The sequence below is a fragment of the Notothenia rossii genome, assembly GCF_949606895.1.
Source record: "Notothenia rossii genome assembly, chromosome: 2".
Classification (NCBI taxonomy): Eukaryota; Metazoa; Chordata; class Actinopteri; order Perciformes; family Nototheniidae; genus Notothenia; species Notothenia rossii.
Genome location: NC_136904.1, coordinates 71,325,116 through 71,351,199, shown reverse-complemented (window position 1 = coordinate 71,351,199; position 26,084 = coordinate 71,325,116). Strand labels below are relative to the sequence as shown.

General features: G+C 38.3%; 1 protein-coding gene across 1 annotated transcript in view; it reads left to right on the top strand.

Annotated features, from left to right (window-relative positions):
• LOC307029139 (partitioning defective 3 homolog B-like) overlaps positions 1 to 26,084 on the top strand; it is a 124,786-nt gene that overhangs the window by 77,264 nt on the left and 21,438 nt on the right. Inside the window, exons 5-6 of the mRNA XM_079664806.1 lie at positions 6,094 to 6,188; positions 21,808 to 21,878. Of these exons, the coding sequence (XP_079520932.1) occupies positions 6,094 to 6,188; positions 21,808 to 21,878 (166 nt within the window). The remainder of the gene's footprint in view (positions 1 to 6,093; positions 6,189 to 21,807; positions 21,879 to 26,084) is intronic.

Below are 26,084 nucleotides of genomic sequence, written 5' to 3'. Positions count from 1 at the left end.
CTTATAACCATAACCATATTGTTATAATCATTCAATTCAGAATGAAATGAATATATAATGAAGTACAGGTTTGACCACTTATATAGTGGTGTATTAATCCTACACCTGGATTATAAATTAGCATTTTAGCACTTCAGGGCTCCTTTGAGTTAAAGTCAACTGAAAAAACACCCCACTGTTGAACGTCTAAAGATTGAAATAAGCGGTTGCTTACAAATGAGACTACTAAACGTTATTTGGCCGAACACAAGTCCACCTTTAGCTTAGAGGGGTCGACGTGAAGTCATGCGACCAATGATGTAGTTCACTCCTAGCATTACATTAGCTATTTACATCTGGCAATTGTATTTGTGCTTCAAGCTGGAGTAAGAGATTATTTGTTATAATATTCCAAAATCCAATAGAAAAATCTAACTGCTTTTAGTCAAGGGAGCCCTTGCGATGCAAACTCTTGCATCGGCCTACACAAATATCACTGCTCCACTCTACTGGGTACAAAATATTCTTAAATATCCTTTGAGAGCTAAGAACCATGTTTTATTAGGAACGAGGCCACCTTTGAATTACAGTGCAGATAAAAGGTCCAGATGTGATGGCCAAGTTCTGCAGGCCAGTGATTGAAAACAAGAGCTCGAATGTTGGCACCACCGTCCCTGAGATGCAGAATGAGATGGGGATGAAAGAGAATCAGATGAAGAGAGGACAGGAAGTGTATGTGTAACGTCAGGCGGCGGCAGAACCAGCTGTGATGTCTGCGTCTGCTAACTGTTTACTATCTGAATGACCTTTCTCTACCTCTCTCTGGCTCCTCTTTCCCCTCATTTCTTTCTGTCTTATGTCAAGTCAAGTGCTTATGCAGTTGAGGTACTGTAGATGTTAGTGTGAGAGGGCTTAAAGCTGTCACAGTAACTTGTCCAAATCTAATTTTGCCTTAACATAACAAACCATGGCGGTGATGGATTACTTGTACCTACAGTTCTCCAAAACCCGCCGTGCGCTAATCACAGACTCCACTCCCTTTAGTTTTGAATTATAGACTCCATATATGCTCTGTTGCTCCATCCATCCAGATGACATTTAAACACAATCTGTCAAGGTTGTTTTCAAAATGTCATTAATATGGCAAATGAAGTGTGATAATGCTCATCCATCTCTTGTAGGTTGTATTCTATTAGCCAGTTTCATTATTTTCCACGCTTTTGATGGCATAGTAATTTCTTATTTAGCTTAAACGATGTTGAGCTCAAGGACTACCACGCTTATCAAAAACCATATCTTAAGTAACATTTGCCCTTTACTCCTTGCATGAGATCTAATTTCACATACTTTAGATATGACAACAACAATCGTGTATCTTGTACAGATACTACTAGTTCTGACATAATTGACATTTCATCTTGTATGACCTTCCTGAGTGAAGCTGTATGATCCAGACACCGTTAAGACAGGAAGTTTAGTCTGTTTCACTATGGCCGCCTGTCAGCAGAGATTAGTTGTAATGTGTGACTGTCATGGCAGATTAGAAGTAAGGGAGATCTGGAGACTATCACTGTCAGAGTGGGAAGGTCAGACTGAGGCCTTGATCGCCGTCTCAACCACTTGTTTCTCTTTCACTGTCTCTACAAGTCTCTTTCTCCGTTTGCCTTACTAATTGTTTCTGCTTCTCACTGTCTTCCGTTCTCTGTCCCTTAACTTATTTTTTTGTATTTGTTAACAACTAGTTCACATAAAACTTCAATAAAGTAAGACATCAATAACGAACATAATCAGAAACCGAGTAGTATCTAACTATGATACATTGTCAGCAGCACAATGGGTAGAGAAGAATGCTGTATTGTTTCATGTGGTAAACTTTACACAACTTATGTAGCTGCTGTAATGGTTTTAGCTAAAAATATTACCGTTAATAAAAGCAATGCATAAATGCCTTTTGTCAAATACTTGGGGTTGGGCTAAATGGAGATAATCAAACACTCTATCCATACTTGGCAATATTGCAGCGTTGACTCTTGACGTTTAACAACGAAAACATGTTTTTTGATAAATAATCATCAGCACTGTGTATGTAATCGCTAATTAGGTAAAGAGAAATCATTCGAACAGCTTGAACAGTTGGGTAAGTTCAGAACATGATTTCACTTACTGTAATGCAGCCTTTAAATGAACAAAAAACACTTAAGACATACTGTATTAGAATCAGAAATCTAAAACAATATTTGTATACTTTACTGATGCTTTTAAACATATAGTGATATATTGTCTATCTAATGCCCAACCCGACAAATAGTTTACATCAATTCAGATGTGGTCTAAAGTTCATTTAATGCTTTGTTATTTAAGCTGCTTGATTTAAACAAAGTCTGATATATAGGCCTTTCTTCACAAAATACATTTTGACATGTCAGAGTAGGAAAGGCACAGGTGTAAATAAGGACAATACATTGATCTGAATTTGGCTTCTTCAGTTTCAGGGTTCCTGATATTGTTCTTGCTGGCCTACTGTCACACTGTCATGGCTTACTGTGAATGGCATATAGTTCAGCTGGGAATAGTAGTATTACTGCAGTCAAATAGGGTATGGGGGATTACTAGGTCATCGAACTTCGATACAGGCAAATGGACAGAAAGATATCACTGTATGTCCCTAAATACAGTGCAACATTTTCGCCACTTCTGGTTTGGTGTCTTGACATGTCTGCTTCAGGGAAGCACTGGGAAGGTGATATGTTGCAGCGAACCAATATGTCATAGCTTGGAAGTCAATTTGATCCAAAGGCTTCTTTCTTTTTTGTCTTAACAATTTTTCTTATGAATTTATTGTTCTTTTATCTCCCTTCATTTCTATAATTTTGAACCCAGCCACCTTTTTATATATATATATATATATATACATGTTCTTTGTATCTCCCTTATTATCCTCTCCTTTGTTAGTCCCTTCATTTATATATCTATTTCTCATTTTGACATCCCTTTGTCCTCTGTCCATTTATCCGTCTTTCATTGCCTTTCTTTGAAAAGATGAATTCATATGGGGTTTGATGTAATCCATACCCCCAGCCAGTCTTAAGAGCACCTAGGGTCCATTTTGTGACAATCAATATACGACCCTACAAATATCATTTGGCATGTGTTCTGAGTAGTCCACTCATAGAGAGGTTCCCTCCACCCTCACCCTCACCCCCCCCCACCTTTCTCATTCAATTCCCAGTGGAACCATAGAGGCTAACATGACAATGGTCTTAATGTATATATGGATTTATGGACCCTATGAATGGGGATGGTAGATATGAGGATTGGCGGTGCAACACACGGATCATATGCTATAAATGTTATTTATTTGGATAGCTTTCTGCGTTGTTGACTTTTCCCGCAATTTCACTATTTCTTCAAGCTCCAGCAGAAGCACAGGCAATAGTGTGGTGCGCCTCATCCGTCAGCTGTGGTTAAATGATGATTTTATGCAGTGTGCTGATGGGATGTGGAGAAGGAGACACTATCATATGCACACAGAGAACTGCACATCGGACATTTATTGGCCATTTGGGCACATGAACACCAGTGTGCTCACTGAAGGGATATTAAAGAAAGGGTTCATCATACATTAACTTCTCACACATGTGCTCCTTACAGGCCTAATGAACACACACACATCTACACAAACAACATTCAAGAATGAGTTCACTGATAACACTATGTAATCAACAGATATGGTCAGGGATACATAAATGTCTCATGGGTAATGACATTGGATGATTAAAAGAAGCAGTAATGAAAACCCTTAGGCTTCATTTACATAATGAATATTTTAGCTTCATGCTTTCCATCTTCGTTAGACTTTTATCCTTTTCTAAATGTCCGCTGCCCACCAGTCATATCACACTATTAATTATGAAGAAAAAAAGATTGTCGACTTACAGTAGTTTCCATAGAGATGGTAATGTCTAATTATGGCACTTTTGACAAAGCACTTCGTTTATGTCTATCCAAATCAAAGGAAGCACAATATTTGTATAAGGCTAAATGTGTGTTAAAATACCACATGAAGTATTTTCGTGTTTCAGGGATATCTCGTAGCAAAACATCACACATAAGCAACTCCACAAATTGTTTATCTTCCATGCCCAGTTCCATTCTCATAGAGCGAACACTGTAAAATGATGGTGAATGTTTTGACCGACCAAGAGCTGCAGCTGGTCACATCTAAGCATGTTCCAAATCTTATAAAATAAGACACAGATGTGGGCAGTTATAGACCTCTACCAATTGGAGGGTTAGAAGCTTTCCAGAATGACTCCTGTAGGCCTTTTTACCGCTTAGAAGTATGCTCTATGTAAGTAGCGTTGGATAAAAGCACTAGCTAAATGACATGGAATGTAAAAAACCTGCAGCTGCCTCAAAGAACCCCAATGCAAACTATTGTGCTACCATGCTCTAAGTCACATGCTCTATGAGCTGCAGTTTCCATGTTGTTGATAACATGTTATAAGGATCATTTATTACACTAAATGTGGGCATTTGCTTCTTTTTTTTGTTTTAAACGCACTTTGGCTTGGACTAGGGATGCCAGAAACTGACCATGATCAAATTCGAAAATCGGACAGCCCTGGCGAATATTAATCGATTATTCGTCGCCGCCCAAGTTTACAGTAAAACAAACTGGTGGTGTGATCAATTGCCATTTACAATTATTAATACTATTACTATTATTAGCATTAGTCTATATTTTGGTTGAAAGTAAGCCAGGAAAAAAAGGAAAAACATAAATAATAATAAAAAAATATATAAATAAAATCGAATTTAAAAAAAATAATTTTCGATTATGGAGACTGTAATGAATATTCGAAAAATCAAATAATCGCTGGCATCCCTAGCTTGGACTGATGTCACTGGCACGCTGCACTGACAGAGTGGACATTTATTTTGTCAACCGAGCAACATAAAAACATTCTTCTCTCCTCTCTCTTCCTACATCATCGTGCTTTGACACTCTTAAAAAGAAGCGCACACAAACTCTCTCTGAAGTGTGGCAGGACCGGCTCAGGGTTTGTATCTTGTCATCTGAAAGATTATTATTAGACATGAATTTAGCTGAACTGTGACTCCTTCAAAAATAGCATTAGCAATTTTAAGGCAGTTGTGTGTGTGTGTGTGTGTGTGTGTGTGTGTGTGTGTGTGTGTGTGTGTGTGTGTGTGTGTGTGTGTGTGTGTGTGTGTGTGTGTGTGTGTGTGTGTGTGTGTGTGTGTGTGTGTGTGTGTGTGTGTGTGTGTGTGTGTGTGTGTGTGTGTGTGTGTGTGTGTGTGTGTGTGTGTGTGTGTGTGTGTGTGTGTTTATACAGTACACACACTTGTACAACAGTAGTACACTTACTGTTGAGATTTTCTCAAGCCTTTAATAAAAAATATTTCTGCATTATTCTTTCTCTTTACTTTCCATCATATATCTTGTTCCATTAACAGTCTGACAGGAAGTAGTCACTCAGTGTCATATTGGAATGACAGAGATCCAGGTTAATCTGGTTTTTAACTGAGCACAGCTTGAACAAATATAGCAGATGTAACATGGATTAAAGCAGAATATTTTTTTAAATTTCGGGTAGTAAATATTGTTGCAAGTCATACATTGAAGTTATTTTTCTGCAACAAAACTGCTGTTTAGTGAGTGGTTATTGGAAAGTCATTACATTCCTCCTGCAGATACCTCCTAAAAGATAATAAACAAAGGAAGGAGAGAAAGGACTGATTTACAGACTGTAGTGTACCACATCTGCTTTAAACATTTTCGCTAGTTATCCACTGTAAACAGACACACTTTATGAACATACATCTCTGCTTCTGCTTAGAACAACTTTGAACCCAGCTATGGAACTACTTTTGTGAGGCTGTGGTGACATTTGCAAAAGTATAGACGAGCAATGCTGTTACTAATCTCAAATGTGCTTCCTTTTGTTGATCTGGATGTGTGTCATTTTTAGAGAAAAAACAACTGAAGAGTACACATTATGACTTTGCCATTGATCTTTAATGGTAGGCATCGATAGAAAAAACAAAACACTACATATATCAGATGTGTGCGTTTTCTTGTGTTTTCTACAGACACCCCCCTGTTGGTGAGAAGCAGCAGTGACTCAGCGCTCAGCCCCCAGCCGACAGACTCTGAACCCCCCCTCAGTGAGGACACCACCGGGATGGTAAGACCCCAAGGCCCTCAGACAAAAGACACACAGACACATCCAGTTTGACACCTGTCTTCCTTCCGACAAATAGTGTTTTTGGTTTGGTACATTTTATTTTTCATTATGCGAAATATGTACTGCTCAGTAAACCACCTGTTACAATTTAAAAAAGTTGCCTTTCAGTGCTTTTGCATACACATTTGGTTATCTGGGGTGCCTACCAGCATAAACACTGATTAGTTAGTTATTTTTTGTTAGTAAGTTAAAGTAATTATTTTGTGGGATGTCCAGGTCAGTATGTCCCACATTGTTTGAGAACAATTTCTCGCAATAACAGCCATTCAGTCCACACTTGCCTTATACTGACAAATCTAAGAAAGGTTTTGTGTTTTTTGACATTAAATTAGGTAAAAACTTTAGTTAAGACCAACATTTTAATGACTTTTGTCAATTATGCTCATGCAAAATAGATAAGCTTTTGTGTCATCTGGGTGATATTTATTTTTTACTACTTTTGTCCCACTGTTAACAGAATCTCAGTTAACAATGACAATGACATTTTGCGAGTCCCTCATAAAAATGATTTTAAACGATTGCTGTGACCCAGAGATGGAGTACTCGAGTCCTGGACTCGGACTCGAGTGCCAATTTTCGGGACTCGTGACTCGACTCGGACTCGCGCACTGATTGACGCGACTCGGACTTGGACTCGTGAATTCTCGCGCACGATGACTTGGACTCGGACTCGTGAATTCTCGCATATGATGACTTGGACTCGGACTAGTGAATTTTTCCCCCCACGATGACTCGGACTCGACTTGTACATTGACGCTCCGACTTGGACTCGGACTCGAGCAAGTTTTCTCTGGAGGCTGATGTCCTCTATCCTGGCGTGTGCACCTGTGAGGCGAGTTCACGTACTGGGCCCCGCTATTCCAGTCTAGAGATGTCTAGAGACACACCCCGCATCGTGCTGTATGCTTTCACACATTCTGCTTCCACATTGGAAAAGAGCAGCGCAAAATGCTCGTTATGCGGAAACAATATTGAAGAGAAGGCTCCGTAACACATTACTCTAAGGATCGAGTTCAGGCATATAGGCTGTCTTGAACACTATCATCAGAGTAACGTGATCTAATCAATAAATAAAGATTCAGCCGATAACACGAAAGCACATGGCTACTTAGCATGCAGAATGACATCATTTTGCATGCTAAGTAGCCATGTGCTTTCTGGGGCTAAATTATGGAAGCAAACAAGAGACAGAAGTATTTGAATTTGATCAGACACCGAATTTGTAGCTTTGAAAATAATTACTTTGAAAATCATGTATCTGAATTTTTTTTGCTCCGAATTTACCTATGTGAAATAAAAATGTAAAAATTCTAGTTAAAAAAATGTGAATATTCAAATTCAGATCCCAAAAATTCAAGTGAAAAAATTCGACGTCAAATATTTCAGTGTTAAAAATTCGATGTCAAAAAATTTGGTGTATAAAATTCGACGTCAAAAATTGCGATGCAGCATCATCCGGGCTACTCAGACAGGATAAGCAATCGAGCCCGAATGCAATCAAACCAATTTCTGGCCTATCAGAGCCAAGCGGCGAACCCCGGGACAGTGCGGTGAAGCCCAATGCTGCAAACTGTAGGCGATGGATGTAGATGGGAGCAATTCCCGCAGACCCTATTTTAAAATGTCCAACTTAAAATCAGAAAATTAACATGTTTCTAGCCTGGATCCACAAAAAAATATTCTGTATATAGTTAGATTCCCCCTTCATGACAACGGGACTGCTTCTCCTAGCTCGTCTGTCTCACTGCTAGCTCCGTTAGCTCCATTGGCTCTGTGATGCTACAGCGGCTCAGCTCATGAGGAGAACACGACTTGAACTCGGCCGTGTTTGTTGTGTTGGTTCCTGGTGGACTATTCGTCATGCAAATATAGGATTTATCTACGGTTAAAACAGACCGTCCATGAATGCAGTTTCTTCGGTAAGTCAACCCTGCATACTTTATGTTATGTTACTGTTGTTTTTATTAAGCTAACGTTAATGAATGTTTAGAGTTGGCTTAGCATTTGAGCAATCATAGCTCCATCTGTGCTAACGATGCTATGCGTAGCATCCAAGACTGTAAAACATTAAGTGGGATGCTACTGTATACCTAAAGGCTTCTGTGCGAGGTTGCTAAAATAAGGTCATCCTTGTACGTTAGATAGTTAGTTTGCTAGTTAGGTTACTGTATGCATTGTTAAGGTTCATTTAAATTCGCTATGCTCTACTATAGCATAAAATAGACTAGCTAACGTCAACGTATTGTTGAAGAGAGGAAGAGAGTTACTTACCCGAGCGGCGAGCCCCACTGTTCTCCGTCATTTTTCTCCCGGGTTGTTGTGATCACATGACTGACAAAGCCGTGCTCTGATAGGCCATAACTCGGTTTGATTGCATTAGGGCTCAATGGTTTATCCTGTTTGAGTAGCCCGGATGATGCTGCATCGCAATTTTGGAAATCAAATTTTATACACCGAATCTTTTGACGTCAACATTTTGGGATCTGAATTTGAACATTCAAATTTTTTTCACTTGAATTTTTCCATTTTTATTTCACATAGGTAAATTCGGAGCAAAAACATTCAGATAAATGATTTTCAAAGTAATTATTTTCAATGCTATATATTCGGTGTCTAATAAAATTCAAATACTTCTGTCTCTTGTTTGCTTCCATACTAAATCTTTATCAGTAAACCTTAACCGTAAAAGTTCCTTCAAAATAAGAGTTCCGATCTTATTACTATCAAAATAAAAGTGCAAAACAAAAACTTTACCATAGGAAAATATTGGCATACAAATATAATCACTTCTCTAAAAGGTAACTCATTTTAAATATAGTTAGACATATTAAAGGTCATTTACAATATTAATATTAGTAATAAGCTTTATATTTTTAAAGCACCTATTACAATAATTGTAGCCAAACTCGCTTCACAGCAGTTCAATAGACAGATTAGTATAACGACAGTATAAAAGCAATGTAGAGGAGCAGCTACGTTTCAACACATATATCCACAAAGGTTAATACATGAAGACTTGTGACTCAGATTTGACTTGGATTCTTCTTAGGTGACTCGGACTTGGACTCGGACTCGAACATAGGTAATGATGACTCGGACTCGGACTTGACTCGGACTCGACTTGGACACTCCTTGGGTGACTCAGACTTGACTTGGACTCTTCTTAGGGGACTCGAACACAGGTAATGATGACTCGGACTCGACTCAGACACTCCTTGGGTGACTCGGACTTGGACTCGGACTCGAAGAGTGGTGACTCGAGAGTGACTTGGACTCGTGAATTGGTGACTTGACTACAACACTGCTGTGACCCATGTCTTACACCTCTGTTGGGTCAAATTGAGCACTCCGGCATAGTGAACAGAAGAATCTAATTGATACATTGCAATGACATTTACTGATTAGATTCTTTTTCCCACTTTTGCTAAAACTCCTAAAAATGTTCCTCTTTCCTTTGGTGTCAACAGGACACTATAACATGTGAGAAAAATGTGCCTCAGTCATTTAAAGCACTGACAACATCTTCTACTTAAAAAAGATTTGGTTAACTTTAATGCGCCCCAGTAAATTGCTGTTTCATTCACATTATTAAGATAATACTTTTAAAGAGGTCTAAAAGACAACTGATTTGCGTGCAATTTATATCATGAAGTCCGATACGTTCGACTTTTCCATTGTGTCATAATAGGTGCATAAGGTTTTCCAAGATATTGATTTAGTTTGATGAATCATAATGGACACTGAGCTTTCTCTTTGCTTTTGTGATCTAATAGGCAGAGCACTCTGAAACTGCTAAGCTCATTAATACTCCCCGGGGGATAAACACTTTGATTTTAATGACCCCGTGGCCTTTCCTCTAGGTCTCCCAAGATGCTCCTGATGATAATGTTAAGAGCTTACCACATTGCAGATATCATCTTTTTATACGTAATACTTCACAACCTAACCATGTATTTCCCATTGGAATGACCACATTTATCCAGAGAAATTGATACAAATCCTTGAGACGCTTATTAAAGTTGCCTTCCAATTTAAGACCAACCTTGGCAACCTTAATGTTATACATGTCTGTCATTAGATTTTGTCAGGCCTTATTCTTTATCTATAAAATCCTCACATACATACTGAAAACATATTGCATAGGTCATATTGCATGGATAAACATTCAGAATAATTGATATACAGATGTAGCACTTCATTTCAGACTCCAGCTTACAGCTTCCTGCCTACCACCTGCCAAAGACCAGTATAGAGGAATGTTAAGCCCTCCCACTATTTTCCAAGAGGGCGTTGCCAGATTTTCAATTTCAGGTTTTAATCAGGCAGGAGATGGCGCTTCATTCACAAATACAGAAAGACAAGTTTCATGGACTTTCAGTTGTGTTTTGAAGAGCATTTGAACACATCAATATTTTAGATCAACTAAAGTATATTTAATCTTGTAATTCAATAATATATAGTCTTTATATATTAAATAATCATAATGTAAATGTTTACATTATATTAGGTACAGTAGAAGCCCTTTTTTATCAGTAACGAATTTAGCAGTTGAACATAAAAGTCAACTAACTGAGGGTCACTTGCAATGACAGTGTTGTGTCTAACTGTAAGCTTGTCACTCAGAGTAACCTACAGTTAATTTAGCTGCTGGAGAAGAAAGATCAGGGGTGAGGGGGGGAGAGAGCTGTGGTTGATGGGCCATTAGTTGTGTAAATATACAGCTGAGAGCTGCCGTTTCATTCAGACTGTTTAAAAAACGGTAACAACAGACTATTTTTCTTAGCGGATGCATGTCAATTTAAATCAATACATACAACTATTTTTTAAATCAATACAACTATTTTTTAAATCAATAAAAACTATTTCTAAATCCATAAAAGCATTTAAATTAATATTGGGAGTCATGTCGTTACTTTGTTGAGAATGTGGCCGTGTAATAAGCGGGATAATTTGCAGCGACTTGTTCCTTATGGGGAAAATAACACCAATCATGTGTGTGTAGAGGTGTGTGTGGTTAAAATACTTTCATGAAGTGAAGGAATTTCCTTCTATAAAACAGCTGTGGGCAGCAGTGAGTGTCACGGACATGAATTCATAGATCAAGGCAGACTGGTACACACACTCTCTTGTCCTGCCAGGCGACACGCCCGTTCTAAGCCGTGTCCCTCACTCCTCACATCCCAAGCAACCCCAAAAAGTGTATTATGTTACATCTCAGATGTTATGTTTCAGTTGTGCTCTGTCTATGTTCAGTGATGCAAACTTGTCACCTTTCAGTGAAATTCACCGTTTTGAATCCAAAATAAGTCTTTTGTGTGATTCATGTAGATCTGCAATAAAAATATTTTTGGGGTATGGGGGGGTCTGGGACCCGGAGTAATCTGCGGCCGTGAGCTGTTATGTGCCATAATGACACGCATGGTGTTCTTTTTTTATGTATTATAATGAAGTGCGAGCTGTGTGCTCGAGTCTTCCTGCCTGTCGGCTCTGCTCATGGATGTATAATAAGGCTCTGCTGCTCCGACATGATGGTCTAGCTTCAGAAGCTACATTACCTACGTGCGTTCGTTAATATTAACTGCGCGTCCGGAGTCACTGTGGCACAGACTGGACCGCTGGTGAACAGCTGTTAGAACGGGCCGTTCAGGTGTTCAGAGCATAGCTCCCTGTCGGAGCGGCAGAGCGTGATGTGAACTGAAAAGTTTTTCTGTGGCAATATTATTTAATGAATCGTTGAGCTAGCTAGCATACATTGTCACTATCTGCTAGCGTTAGCTTTAGCCTTCTATTTCTAATAGTTTTTTTCATAGGCTATAAACAGAGGTGGTATAAGTATATATATATTGTACTTGAGTAAAAGTAGAAGTACTCAGATCTTATACTTGAGTAAAAGTAGAAGCACATAGATCTTGTACAAGAGTAAAAGTAGAAGTACTCAGATCTTGTACTTGAGTAAAAGTAGAAGCACCAGGTCTTGTACTTGAGTAAAAGTGGAAGCACACAGATCTTGTACTAGAGTAAAAGTAGAAGTACTCAGATCTTGTACTTGAGTAAAAGTAGAAGTATCAGAGTGTAGGAATACTCTGTTACAGTAAAAGTCCTGCATTCAAAATGATCCTCAAGTAAAAGTAGAAAAGTATTATCATCAAAATATAGTGAAAGTAGCGACAGTAAAAGTAGTCATTGTGCAGATTGGTCCATTTCAGAATAATAGATATGATATGTTTTATAATGATTGATCATGAAAGTGTTCTCAAAGCTGGTAAAGGTGCAGCTAGTTTGAATGACTTTGTATACTGCAGGGTAGCTTGTGGATTTACTGCAGGTGGAACTAAAGTCGGAATTAACACTTGATTATATTTCACATCATTCATCCACATCTGTAAAGTAACTAAAGGTATTAAATACATGGAGTGGAGTAGAAGTACACCATGTACCTCTGAACTGTAGTGGAGTAGAAGAACAAAGTAGCAAAACATTGAAATACTTAAATAAAGTACAAGTATCTCAAAATTGTGCCCAAGTATAGTACTTGTTGAGTTTATGAACTTAGTTACTTTACACCATGTGGCTATAAAGATAGAAAGACTTAAGCCTTGCACAGAGGCATGAAAATACATTTTCAAAATGTTTCAACAGTGCTGCCAAAATTATAAACTGACTGCTACACAATTTAAAAATAAATGCTTTTATATATTTCTATTAGATGTGACTCTTTGGCGTTTCTGTTATTATTAACACTGCTGCTTTAGTTGTTCTGACTGCTAAAATCCTCTGTTATTCCGTGGGCTGGGGGAGCCGGGGGCTCGGATCCTTGTCACCTTTTTCATACCTGATGAGTTTGCATCCCTGTATGTTAAAAAGCCTCAGTCACCTTAATTCATGTAATAAAAACATCTCAGGTCAGTAACACTCAAAGCTAAATGTGCAATACCATGTTCAGCTATGTTACTATTTATATTGTTATTGTTGTTACATCAGAAGATTTACATATTGGAATGATTTCTTAACTTACAGTAGGCTATTTTTTACAATGTGTGTTGGAAGGATTTATTAAATTACTATGAATATTGTCATTGTTGAAGGCTTTTAGAGAAGGGTGAACTATAAGCCTGAATTACATAACATTTTATACCTAAAATCATAAAAGCCACTAGTTATTTTTACCTCCCGTATTGCTTTCAACCCACCAGCTTTTATGGTGTTGTTACGTCACTAACTGTAAGCTAGTCACATACATGGTCACTCAGAGTAACCTACAGTTGGTTGATGGGCCATTAGTTGTGTAAATACACAGCTGAGAGCTGCCGTTTCATTCAGACTGTTTAAAAAACGGTAACAACGGACTATTTTTCTTAGCGGATGCATGTCAATTTAAATCAATACATACAACTATTTTTTAAATCAATAAAAACATTTTCTAAATCCATAAAAGTATTTAAATTAATATTGGGAGTCATGTCGTTACTTTGTTGAGAATGTGGCTATGTAATAAGCGGGATAATTTGCAGCGACTTGTTCCTTATGGGGAAAATAACACCCGTCATGCAGATGAGGATCCCTCCGCTACGCTTTGGGATCCTGATCGACCGACGAAGCTCCATTTAAAATATACATGGTGAATTAATGAGTTTAGGCACGTTAATAACGTTTTAATGAAGTTGAATACAGTATATTCATATGTATCAGTGATTTCATGTCAATTCGGCGAACATAAACATAAATGATCTTGGTGAAAATGATGATTAAATTAGGATTAGAAATCGAGAGCCGGGCTGCATTTCCTCCCGTTCGTTTTTTTTCGAATAACGAAATTATTTTGTTAAATAACAACATGGTGATGATTTGTAAATGATTACATGTGCACAGTAGTATGATATCCGTGACATATGGATCTTAACAAAGTTCCGCTGTACATCCAGCGTACTGTATCTGACTTTATTTCACATGAGCTCCAGTGTGGAACCCCACTGCACCCCCTGGTGGATCAATGATCCATTGCAGCTGGCTTCATTATAATTACATTTATCTATCACGGGGGCGGTTTCAAGTCAAGCTGGAGGTTTTCCCTTGAGCGAGGGCAGATCCCGTACCAATCACGGCCCTCGCGTTTCAAACTGTCTGAAATGAATCGCTACATCTGTAGGAAAGTAATTCAATTTGCCACCTAAACAAATATCTCAACTAGCCAGTCAAATATGCAATTAGCTGTCCATACTGGCATTGGTTAAACTAGAAACAAGTCACTTTTCCCCCGTTTTCGCCACAAGTGTAACCCTGACCTACGGCAGCAGTGTGTTTCTGTGTGATCTGTGTGTAGTGAGTATGTGTGTTTAAAGGTCGGGGGAGTAGATCCTGCGGTGTCTTCATGTTCTTTCTAATCCAGACACGCTTTGTCACATCAAACTCTTCGAACAAAGACGGATGACTCTCCAGTTCTTTCCCTTCTCTTTTCATCTTTATTCTCCCTTTCTCAAAAGGGCAGAGGGCAAGTGCTTGCTCCTTTTCCCTTTTCTCATGTGCTCCCCCCCCCCCCTCTCTCTTTCTCCTTACTTACCTCTGCTGATCTCACTTTTTCATGTCTCCTTTATTAACATTTTCAACTTGGTCTAACATTTTTCACATTTAATCATCGAATACAAATGTAGACACTTTTGTACTAAAACCTACCTTTTCTTTGGCTAATCATGTCATGCTTTTATCTCCTTCTCTACAGACTAGAAATGTTGTAAATGTTTCTTAATTTGCTGCCCCATTCTCTTCTTTTTGCTTCTGCTCCTTCCATCAAAATAATTCAATCACCTTTCCTCATCCATTCTCTCCAGCCTCCACATCTGCTTTTTAACTTTGACCTTAAGGCTCAATGCTTAACCCTTGATGCACAATGTCCATTCGTCTTTCCACAGAAGATAATCAATCTTTTTTCCCCATACATCTTCTATTTCCTCTTTTTATGTGGAACCAATGGCCTCACTTCTTTCTCTTGCGTTAACACCCCTTTACACCATACCAGATAGGTAAAAGGTCAAACCAAGAACTTATTTTCTTCTCTTCCTTTCTTTTACACACCATTTCATACATTTAGTCACACTTCAGAGCCATTTCATTACAAGAACACGTCAACACATATAATAATACAGCATGACGGTTGCTTAGAGATGAAGCTTTGAGCACTTGTTATGATAGTGCTACAGTTCCATATTCCCTAAAGGTGGTTGGACACAGCTAATCCCTGATGTTAAATGGTTAAAACATACTCCATGCCTGATTAGACTCTGGAGTGGTGAGCCCTCCACCCCTGAGATTATTCACTGGACAAACAACCTTTTTTTTATTCCTTCTTTTCCCCGTAGAACAACCTGTTTGCAAGTTCCAGATCTTTTGGGGAATGTGATTGGTCCTCAGAGGTGTCCAGTCTCCCTGCTTTACCTCACTGAGGCTAAAAGAGTAGTGATATTAGAAGATAATGCTGTTGTTGAGGTCCACTGGGTACTAATAGCACTTAATAATAACAACAACACTATTTACCTAACATGACTATGCTTAAGACTAAAAACCTATGATGATCCAACAGAAAAAGACCTGTGCTGTTGCTAACATTGGACACTTCCCTTAATACACTGTATGTCGTACACTGTGAATTCTTGCCCATTATGTGAATTTCAAACATGTGGTGTTGTCTCAAACATATGCTGTGCTCTGACAGGAAGACACACAATCTCCACTGTCAGCTAGCTGTGTTACCAAGTCAGGCGGTAGCAAGTCATTACAGACTGCTAAATTAACCCAATTAAAATAACACTGGCTTATAAGGGCTTATAAGGGCACCATTCAGGTATTTAAAGTGAACTATTACCATATGTTGCATTGTAAATGAGCACATATTAGTACAGAAGTACGCAAATTGAAGCACAGCATTGTCCTCTGTTCTGATTTGCAACCTATAGCAACATGAAACGCTGTTAAGCAGCAATGAAACACTAATCTATTTACTTTAATTTACCCGCTGAAATGTAATCCAAAGCTAAGGAATGTAGATCATGTTGTTCTGAGCCCACATTCCGCTCCTTACATCTTAGCTCTGTTTTCACTGCACGCCATCACTCCTATGGCTATCAATATGAAATATATATTCAATTACATAGTAGGCTTGTCCAAACTGATTGTGCGTCTGTGGGCTTCATATGTTGGTGCTACTGCGTGAGAGAATGCATATACGTGAACCCTGTCTCCCTTTATTAAAGTTCATGCTGCCTCCTCAGGTTCCCCTACTTTCTCAGTTTACACTTAGAAAGTAGAGGAACCTGAGGAGTTTACACTGAGAAATTAGCGAAGACAAATCCAATGTAATTCCATTGGAAGACTGGACTTGTTTGTGGCCTTTGCTGTTTTCGGCCTATTAGGATGTTGGTGCCTTGTAAAGAAATAGCTAAATGAACTCACGGATATTAATTTAAATGTAATTAAAACAAATCAGACACAAAAGAGAGGCTTCAAGGCTGACAGCCAACCGATTCAGCTACAATTCAAGAACAAAACACTAATTTAAAAGCATGGTTAGCTAGGAATCAGCTCTATCAATGCTAAAACAATCTATTGACGTTAGACGGTTGAAATGTGTCTGCCAGTAGATATTATGCAATACCATTTCCACTATTGTAGCTACATGTTCATAGCTTACATTCGAGTTGTTCAGAACCCAGCTGTCTTTAGAGTGACTTATACCCCCTAACATTAAATGTTAACCTCGACCAATTCGATAAATGCAGGCATATTATCCAAAATATAGTCAACAGGAATCTGTATATGGACGTCAATATTTTCCGACAAATGCAAAAATAAAAAAACATATTTAGATGGCAACAAAATACTAAAATGATGCTGTTTCCTTCCATCTTTTTCAATGTGATACTTAAAAATAGACATGAATATGCGTTTACGGAAACATGGCTACTGTCAGTCTTCATTTTGGCTCCTTGACTGTCCCTTACTCTTCGACTCTCACTCACACCACACACTTTTCTCAAACAGCCCTCTTCAAATGGAGGTAATGGCTCTGGGTAATTGTTCAAATTGTCCCTTGGCCTTTTCGGTGAGAGCGATGAGAGAAAGAAAGTACTCTTCTTGCAGCAATTCTCTGTCTTTCTTATCTCTCAGTCTCTTCTACTCTCTTTCCCCTCTCTTTATTTATTTTCAATCCAGTAAGATTTACTGGGGCAGTTTTTTGTTCTAAATGCCACACAAAAATAAGTATAGAGGGCCAAAAAATGACTACCTTTTTTCTTCCGGCTTGCATCACACACACACACACACACACACACACACACACACACACACACACACACACACACACACACACACACACACACACACACACACACACACACACACACACACACACACACACACACACACACACACACACACACACACACACACACACACACACACACACACACACACACACACACACACACACACACACACACACACACACAGGTTATTTCCAGCGTGTTAATCAGGCTGGGAGTATTTGTTCTTACCCAGAATACTCCTGGGGATAATAAGGCAGTACAGGACTTATTTATCATGCTACAGCTAGTTTTTGTGCACTTGCGAGTAGTCGTCAGCATGTGTGTTGTTAGGCAACTTGACAGTATAAACCGTTTGATGGTAGACATGTATCTATTGGCAAGATACTGCCATACAGTTACCGTACATGGCATTTACATGTGCACATACAATAGGCAGGGTTTTCTGTGTGAATGTGTCTGCTCTTCTAGGTCCCCACCTTCCTCTTTTCTTTTTGCTTTGCCTATGTTTGGAGAAGTTCATAACCCTAAATCTGACTGGTACTAAATAGTGAAGTAAAAAAACAGGAACTCTATCCAATTCACACCAATACGTTCTGGCAGAAGTAAATGCTGCTTATGAAATGGTCTTTATTATAATTGTAATAAAAAATAAATAATATAAATATATAAATGATCAACAGCAGAACATGTTCTAATGTCAATGTCTAGTTCGTTCTTAATCAGATAAACTGTAAAAATGTTATTCATGTAAATAGGTTATTGTTCTATACAAATGAACTAAACTTGTTTAATAGAAACATAATGGTGCATTCCAAATATTTATTGGTTTACTGTTCAGACCTCTGACTTATGATATGGTATTCATCAAAACGCAGACTCACTTAAGTATTTAAGATGAATTATCTTAGGTTTATCACTTGCACACACACACACACACACACACACACACACACACACACACACACACACACACACACACACACACACACACACACACACACACACACACACACACACACACACACACACACACACACACACACACACACACGCACGCACACCAATCGCATAAGCAGCAACTCACTCATACTCACTCTGTAAGCGTTTTCAGTGAACACTTAGCCTGATTGGTTATTCAGTAATTAGTAATATCACTAATAGTTCACTCTTTTTTATCCGCTTTTAGCAATTGTTAGATTGGACCGAGGAGACTCATTCATTATAAGCATAGTTATTCAAGGTAGGATTATCCATCATTGAGTTAAAATGGAAATTGGGCTTCTCTACCCTGTAGTTTTTTGGAGGGCCGCTAATGCTCACAAGTATCGATTGAGCTGTCCAAGGTCAGTAGACTAATGTATTAATTTTTACCCCTGCAGTTGTTCTTGATGTACAAATACATCTTTGTCATTTCATGAGTACATTTTTTGTTCTTCAAATGGAGAATTTGGTCCATCAATCATTAGCTCAAATGAGCTTCACGTGAATAAATAGTATTTCTTTATTGGGATGTATTTGGTACATTTTAATTAAGTATTATTATATTAAAGGAAAGCAATGATTGGCTGACCGTGCAAATCAACCTTGGAACATATTCATATTAGCACGTTTTATCTAATTTTTTGCAAAGGCTTTCCATGATGTGCATTATTTAATAACCTAAATATTAGCCATTTAAATGAATTAGAAATATTAAGTAATTGAGCTAATTAACTGAAAGTATGGTATTGGCTGCATGTTTTGGTACATATAAATGGTTGACTAGTAAGATATTTATACTTTTATTTAAATAAATAAGAAACTTTGAGAGACTACAGATTGTATGCTTTTTCATACAGAAATATATAACGTACAAGCCACTTACACATTTATAAAAAATAGGATTTTAGCTGCCTTTTTGGTGCATGTAAATGGTGACTAGTAAGGTGTTCATAAACTAATTTAATGTAATTAAAAAAAATAAACTTTGAGGAAGTCTTCAGATTCAAATAGATGGCATACAAGCCACTTATATACATTTTCACACAATATCTTAAGGTTAACATGAATAATGAGACACATTTATTTCTTTGGATTCATTTACTAGTTTTGAATTACCCTTTGATATGGAACATAGGGTCTTGGCCTTTTTTTAATTAACACGTTGGTCTTCCAAAGAAACAGACTTTTTCTATGTGCAGTTATTAAATGAGACATGCAATTAAGCACCAAAGACCTTCCAATTAATGTATGAGTAGCTGTTGTTATGACAAAGAGGTTAGGATAATTAATGTTACCTGTCATCCCGTTAGTAATTAAGCTCACATGACAGCATCTGCAGCTAGGCCAGACTAATTGATTTCCAAGCCACCAAACCCCAAACATATGGTTACAGTATCTGCAGTCTGTCGTTCCCCGTCGAGTCTCATCCCACCTTTATCCCTCTCTTCTCATCATTCTCTGATTCCTTTTTCAAATCTTCATCCGTTTGTCGACCCAGCCTGAGTCTCTTCAGCTCTCTGACATTTTCTCTCTTCATTACTCAACCGTCTGTCTCTCAGCTCTCCCTTTCCCTCCCCTCTCTGCTTCCCTGACAGTTGGTGTAGGTCATGAAGGCAGTATAGGGAGAGGTCAAAGGTGAAGGGTCATGTTAAGAGTCCATTAGTGCCTATTGCTAACATTGAGCCTTATTGACCTGCATGTGTTTGTCTGCATATGCTCACACGCCTGAACTTAGATATCCACGGGCACATATGCAGACATATTTGCAGATTACAACTGAATTATAATAAGTACATTGATTTCTTTGTCCCAAGGCATGCTTGAAGCACTTTCATAGGGATTTACATACAATTCAAATGTAGTAATACAATATATGTAAATTGAGCCTGTAAATGCGATCAGAATCAGACCAATCACAGTTATGACATATTTTATCTTTATAGAAAATCTTATATATTTTTTAAATATAGCACATATTCTTTTCAACTGAGCAAAGGGTGTACTTTATTTACAATTGATGTAAACCTAAATGTGTGCATACGTGTATATTATTATTATTGGTATAATCCTATAACTTGTTAATAACTGTAGAAGCTGTAGTTTTTGTAGGTACAATTGTAGTTTAACTAACTGGGAAACATCACACAATTCCTATTCCTCTCATATGGATAGTGAAGACCACTTTTGCTTTTTAAATTATACAAATATTTTGTTCCTCTACTGTGACATGGGAGAGGAACTCCCTCTGCGGCGAACTTTGGAATTGTTGCCTTTGCAGACCATTTACATGCAATAAAAAGCTATAGTTCAGGAAAGGCAAAAACTTAGAAAAGCACGATAAATACAAAAAAATTCTAGTAGAGATGCAGCTGGCCTAGGTCGACATAAGGACTGAGGTTCCCTGTAGACCAAATCTAATCAATACCTGCCCTATACAATCTTTAAAAAACGTTATATGCTAAATGTCCAGCAGTTTTGAACAAAGGTGTGATTTCTCTAAGAGTCCACATGTATTCATGGTACAGTGGTAACTCCATGTACTCTCAAACATATGTAGTAATGACAGTCATTCACATAATAGTGTCTACGCACAGAGACTATCACATGTTGAGCGTCAGACGATTCATCATCCTTATACTGTTGGGCATGTAACCCGTCCCTGTGGAGCTCACCTCTCCGTGTCACATACAACACACACACTTCATGTCATCGTATTAAGTCATTATTACAGCTCCCTTGGCTCACATTTACACTCTTCTTCCTCACACCTCTCTCCCTCTTTCTCCCGGTTGCCATGCCCATTGACAGTGTTATTTATTACTGCTTGGCAACACTGTCTTCTTGCCCACATATATTAATTGCTATTTGTACATCATCCATCCATCAACGTAGCGGCTCCTTCACTCGTCAATTCAGTCATTTCCTTTATGTGTCTGTCAAATTGCGAAGGCTTACTTGTTAATCTCAATATCTTCATATTGCGTGTAGTGCATTTAAAGCAAACATCCAAAACACGGGGAGTTTGTTAATGCCTCCACTTACTCATTCCTTCAAGTTCTTTGTTTATTTAAAAAGCTGTATTAGATAATTCATCCACATGTTTTGGAATTCATGTTATCCCCCTTTTTTATATTTTTGTCTTTTGTCCAGCCATGAAGTCTTCCACTTCCCGACGGATTGAATGTGCTGTTGGAGCTTGTTCTGCTCTTTTCTTGCTGTCTCTTACTCAATCTGAAAAATTTGATTGTGTGTTTTCTCTACAGGCGGCAAGTCCAGCTGTGGAAAAAGCAGCAGGGTTAGACCGACCCCCCAGCAACCACACCTCCAACGACAGGTCAGTGCGTTTGTGACTCTTATGCTTTAGTCTACATACTGTCTTTATGTTATGTCATTTTTGGTATAGCTATGCACAGTTGTCTACATTCCTGTTTGTTGATGTTCATGTGTGTGTTTGTGTCCTACTTTCCCTTCATTAAAGCTGTATCCTAATCCAGATCAAGGCCCTTACAGTTCTAGTTTGTAAAGAAGCCCCATCATTAGACCACTACAAAAGACTGCGAAAAAAACGGGGTCAGGGTCACACACACATTCACACGCTCACAAACATGTAGAGACTGCCATACACACATCACATGGCCGTTAGAAATGAACAGCTACAAACACACTTGCAACTGTTTTTTTCTTCAGGCAGACACAAGTGAGCACAGACCATGCATACACTAATGAGGGCTGCCTAATGAAGTAGTAGGGATACAAAATGCTGTGTGTGTGTGTGTGTGTGTGTGTGTGTGTGTGTGTGTGTGTGTGTGTGTGTGTGTGTGTGTGTGTGTGTGTGTGTGTGTGTGTGTGTGTGTGTGTGTGTGTGTGTGTGTGTGTGTGTGTGTGTGTGTGTGTGTGTGTGTGTGTGTGTGTGTGTGTGTGTGTGTGTGTGTATTTTACAGTGCGGACAGATAGTTGCCATGCCTGTTACAAACTTTGAGTCTGTTTTTCTCAGGTTTAATGTACAGTGCCTAGTACAAATCCATTATAACTTTCTTCCCATGTTAGCGTGTTCCTAGCTAACCTGAATCAATCATCTACACATTTTTATTCAGCGTCTACATTTTCCTGCTGTATTTAGCAGATCTCATGGCGCATAACACGTAACGCCCTTACATTACGTTTGTTCCTTTTCATGGGTAATGTTTTGAATGAGTCAGTCTTTGCTTCAGAATAATGTGATGACAGTGAGGTGTATTTTCTTAACTACGTAAAGACTACTTTATTTATCCACTCTTGTAATTTGATATCTTTTACACACATGTTGGAAAAGTAAACTCATCCAAAATGTTTACCACAATCACCCTCACATGTGTTAATACCTAACTTAATTATGGAAGTTTAACTTGGAAGTAACATTGTAATGTCATTTTCTAATAATGTTTTCCTTCTAATGCATCTTATCAAATATATTTAAACCAATACATTGTTAATAATGGAGAATATAGATACAATTCGGCTTTTTGTAGCGACATTTTCAAGTTATCAAATGTTACAGGTAGTATGGACTTTGTTGTGGTCTCTATCGATGTCCTAGATGTTGGAAACTCGTGATGATTATGATGTGACCCCGAAAGCATCATGTCCCAGCCACCCATATTTTTCTATCTGTGACCGAATGGCTCAAGCAGAAAAAACGAAATGTAATTAAATGTTTTCTCATTTGCTTGATTTATCCCAGTCTTTTACAGAGAATAAAAAGTTATCATTTCATAAACATACAAAAACCATGCGTCCACTCAACCTAACCAAGGCCAATCTTTGCAATAGCATGACTAATAGAAAACCTAGGCAGAAAACGTTGTAAATTTGAGAAAATGGCCGTTACATCATTGATCAATGTGCTGCTCTGTCTGGCTCCATTGACCTCTGTTAATGGACAGTGTATTACTCATAGACTGTATAAAAGAAGGGGACATTGTCCCTGTGATGTCGCCCATTGGTTGTGTGGATTACCATTTTAAAGCCTTGAGTTTTAGGCATTTTTCTTTCGCCATACTTAATGTTATCAATTAATGCTAGTTCTAGTAAGTTTGGTTTGCAAGATATTTCAGTATTCTATATTTACTGTTATATTAATGAGGTATTAAAGTATTCTATATTTACTGTTATATTAATGAGGTATTAAAATGCTGTGTGATAGTGTCGCTCCCACCCCTTAAAGTAAACCCTGCTTTTTTGTCTATTTTACTCTAAATGGAAAGATAATTAACTAAATGAACATCATGCAAAAAAGACTTGAATTGAGACCATAAACTTGAAGGAAGTGAGACATAGGGTCTTTTTCTTATAGACCTTTATAAAATCAGACTTATAAGAGAGCTAAAGCATTTGATGTCAGCCAAACAATGTTTCATACACACACACACACACACACACATACACACACACACACACACACACACACACACACACACACACACACACACACACACACACACACACACACACACACACACACACACACACACACACACACACACACACACACACACACACACACACACACACACACACACACACACACACACACACACACACACACACACACACACACACACACACACATGCTCAGTGCTTCTGTTGAGTTACATTAAAAACATTTGTGATCTGTCCCTGAATGCATGATGAGAAAACAAGTTCTTTGTAAAATAACTTAATGTGAACGACTGATTGAAGTGAATAGGAGAATATTGGTAGTATTTTATTTTTATTTGGCCTTATGTTACTATAGACTCCAATGAATTGGATATATAGCTAATTATTTAAGACAGACACATTTGTTTCATATTCTCATGAACTTATTTTTTTACACATCATCTCATGTACACACACTCACAGAGAAACCATCTCAGCTTTGAGTAATGTAAAAGTGATGTAATGGTTTCTGTGGTCGCCGGGGAAACGATCCCTGAAATTGCAAAAAAGTCCAAAATGAGTAGAGGAGGGCTGCCATAAATATTGGAACAGCATAAGTGTAAGTTAAATGAATAAACGTGTGTGTGTGGCTCTATATGACTTTCTGCTGGTGTGTATTGTGTGTGTGTGTGTGTGTGTGTGTGTGTGTGTGTGTGTGTGCATGTGCATGTGCATATGTGCATGTGTGCATGTGCATGTGTGCGCCTTTGTGTGAAGCTACACCTATAAAAACAGTAATGGCTCGTCATAATTTTAACCACACAGCACGGTCACCGCAAAACTCATTACCTTTGAATCAAAATGTGCTTTTTATACCGGGAAACAGATTTACTGTAAATTGGTTTATTGAAATAGCATTGCCATCATACTATATTTCTTTGTGGAATAAGGTACTGTGTAATAGAAGCTAGGAGGTGAAAAAATAAATAGGTTTCATTGGATGCACTAGACAAACAGGATGTGAAAGAGTATATTTATATGTTATTATAACACTTCTATTCATCAGAGGAACATACGATACTCTCTACACTCACTTTTTTACAAAGGGTCATAAACTCAGTATACCTACACTTCATTTTGAGGGGGCCTGAGCTACCCTTCAAAATGCTTGAAGGTGGCAATAATTGGCACAGACGTCAGGACTGGCTCAAACTGTAGTGACATGTTTTGAAAGTTGCCAGCGGACTCTCTGGCGCCCCCCTATTGACTGGTCACATACAATTATTCCAATGTTTTCAGAAATTCGGTTTGCACATTTCCCTATTCATTGTGGACATAACAAAATAGACTTTCATTAACCCCACTCTCCCTGGAAGTCTCCAATTTTTAATAATACATTTGTCCTGAGTTGAATTTTCATGTGGAATAACCCTTTGACACATTTGACGATAAATTGCGAAGGAATACTCAATAGCTCAAATGATAGGGTTATAGGCAGGGGTGCACATAACTGGTACGCAGGTACGCATGAGCGGCAACAATCCGAAATGCGTACCGTCTCTTGTGTCACAAAGCGCATTTGCGTACCGACGTACTTGTGAAGCTTGACCCCCCCCCCCCCCCCGTTGACGTTCGTGATACAGAGGGCTTCATCAAATAACTTTGAGTGGAGCCAGAAGTTGGAGTACCAAACACTGACTCCAGGTACTCATCTGAGTACCTCACTGAGAAAGTTATGTGCACCCCTGGTTATAGGTCAAGGCTGAAGACCACATTTTTGACAATTTACACATGTCCAACATTCCAAACTTTTTGGATATAAGTGCTCTGATATTCACAAGATGTTGTACCCACATTGCTCTTATTGTTGTGAACATATTTCAGATTGGCTTTTATTAGCCCCGCCCTTCCCGGAAGTCTCGCGTTTTTGTTTATCGGAATTTTTTTCTCCATTTTGACGCTAAAATTCAAATAAAGAGTGGAGAGCTTAAATTATATCAAGCAATGAGGTCTTCAGTCGAAGAAAAATACACAGTTTTTGACGATTTACATCAGTTAAAACTATTCAAACCACTTGCTTACAACTACTCCGATATGTACACAATTAAGGGTCAGGACCCGTTCAGCGATTCATGCAGCTTTA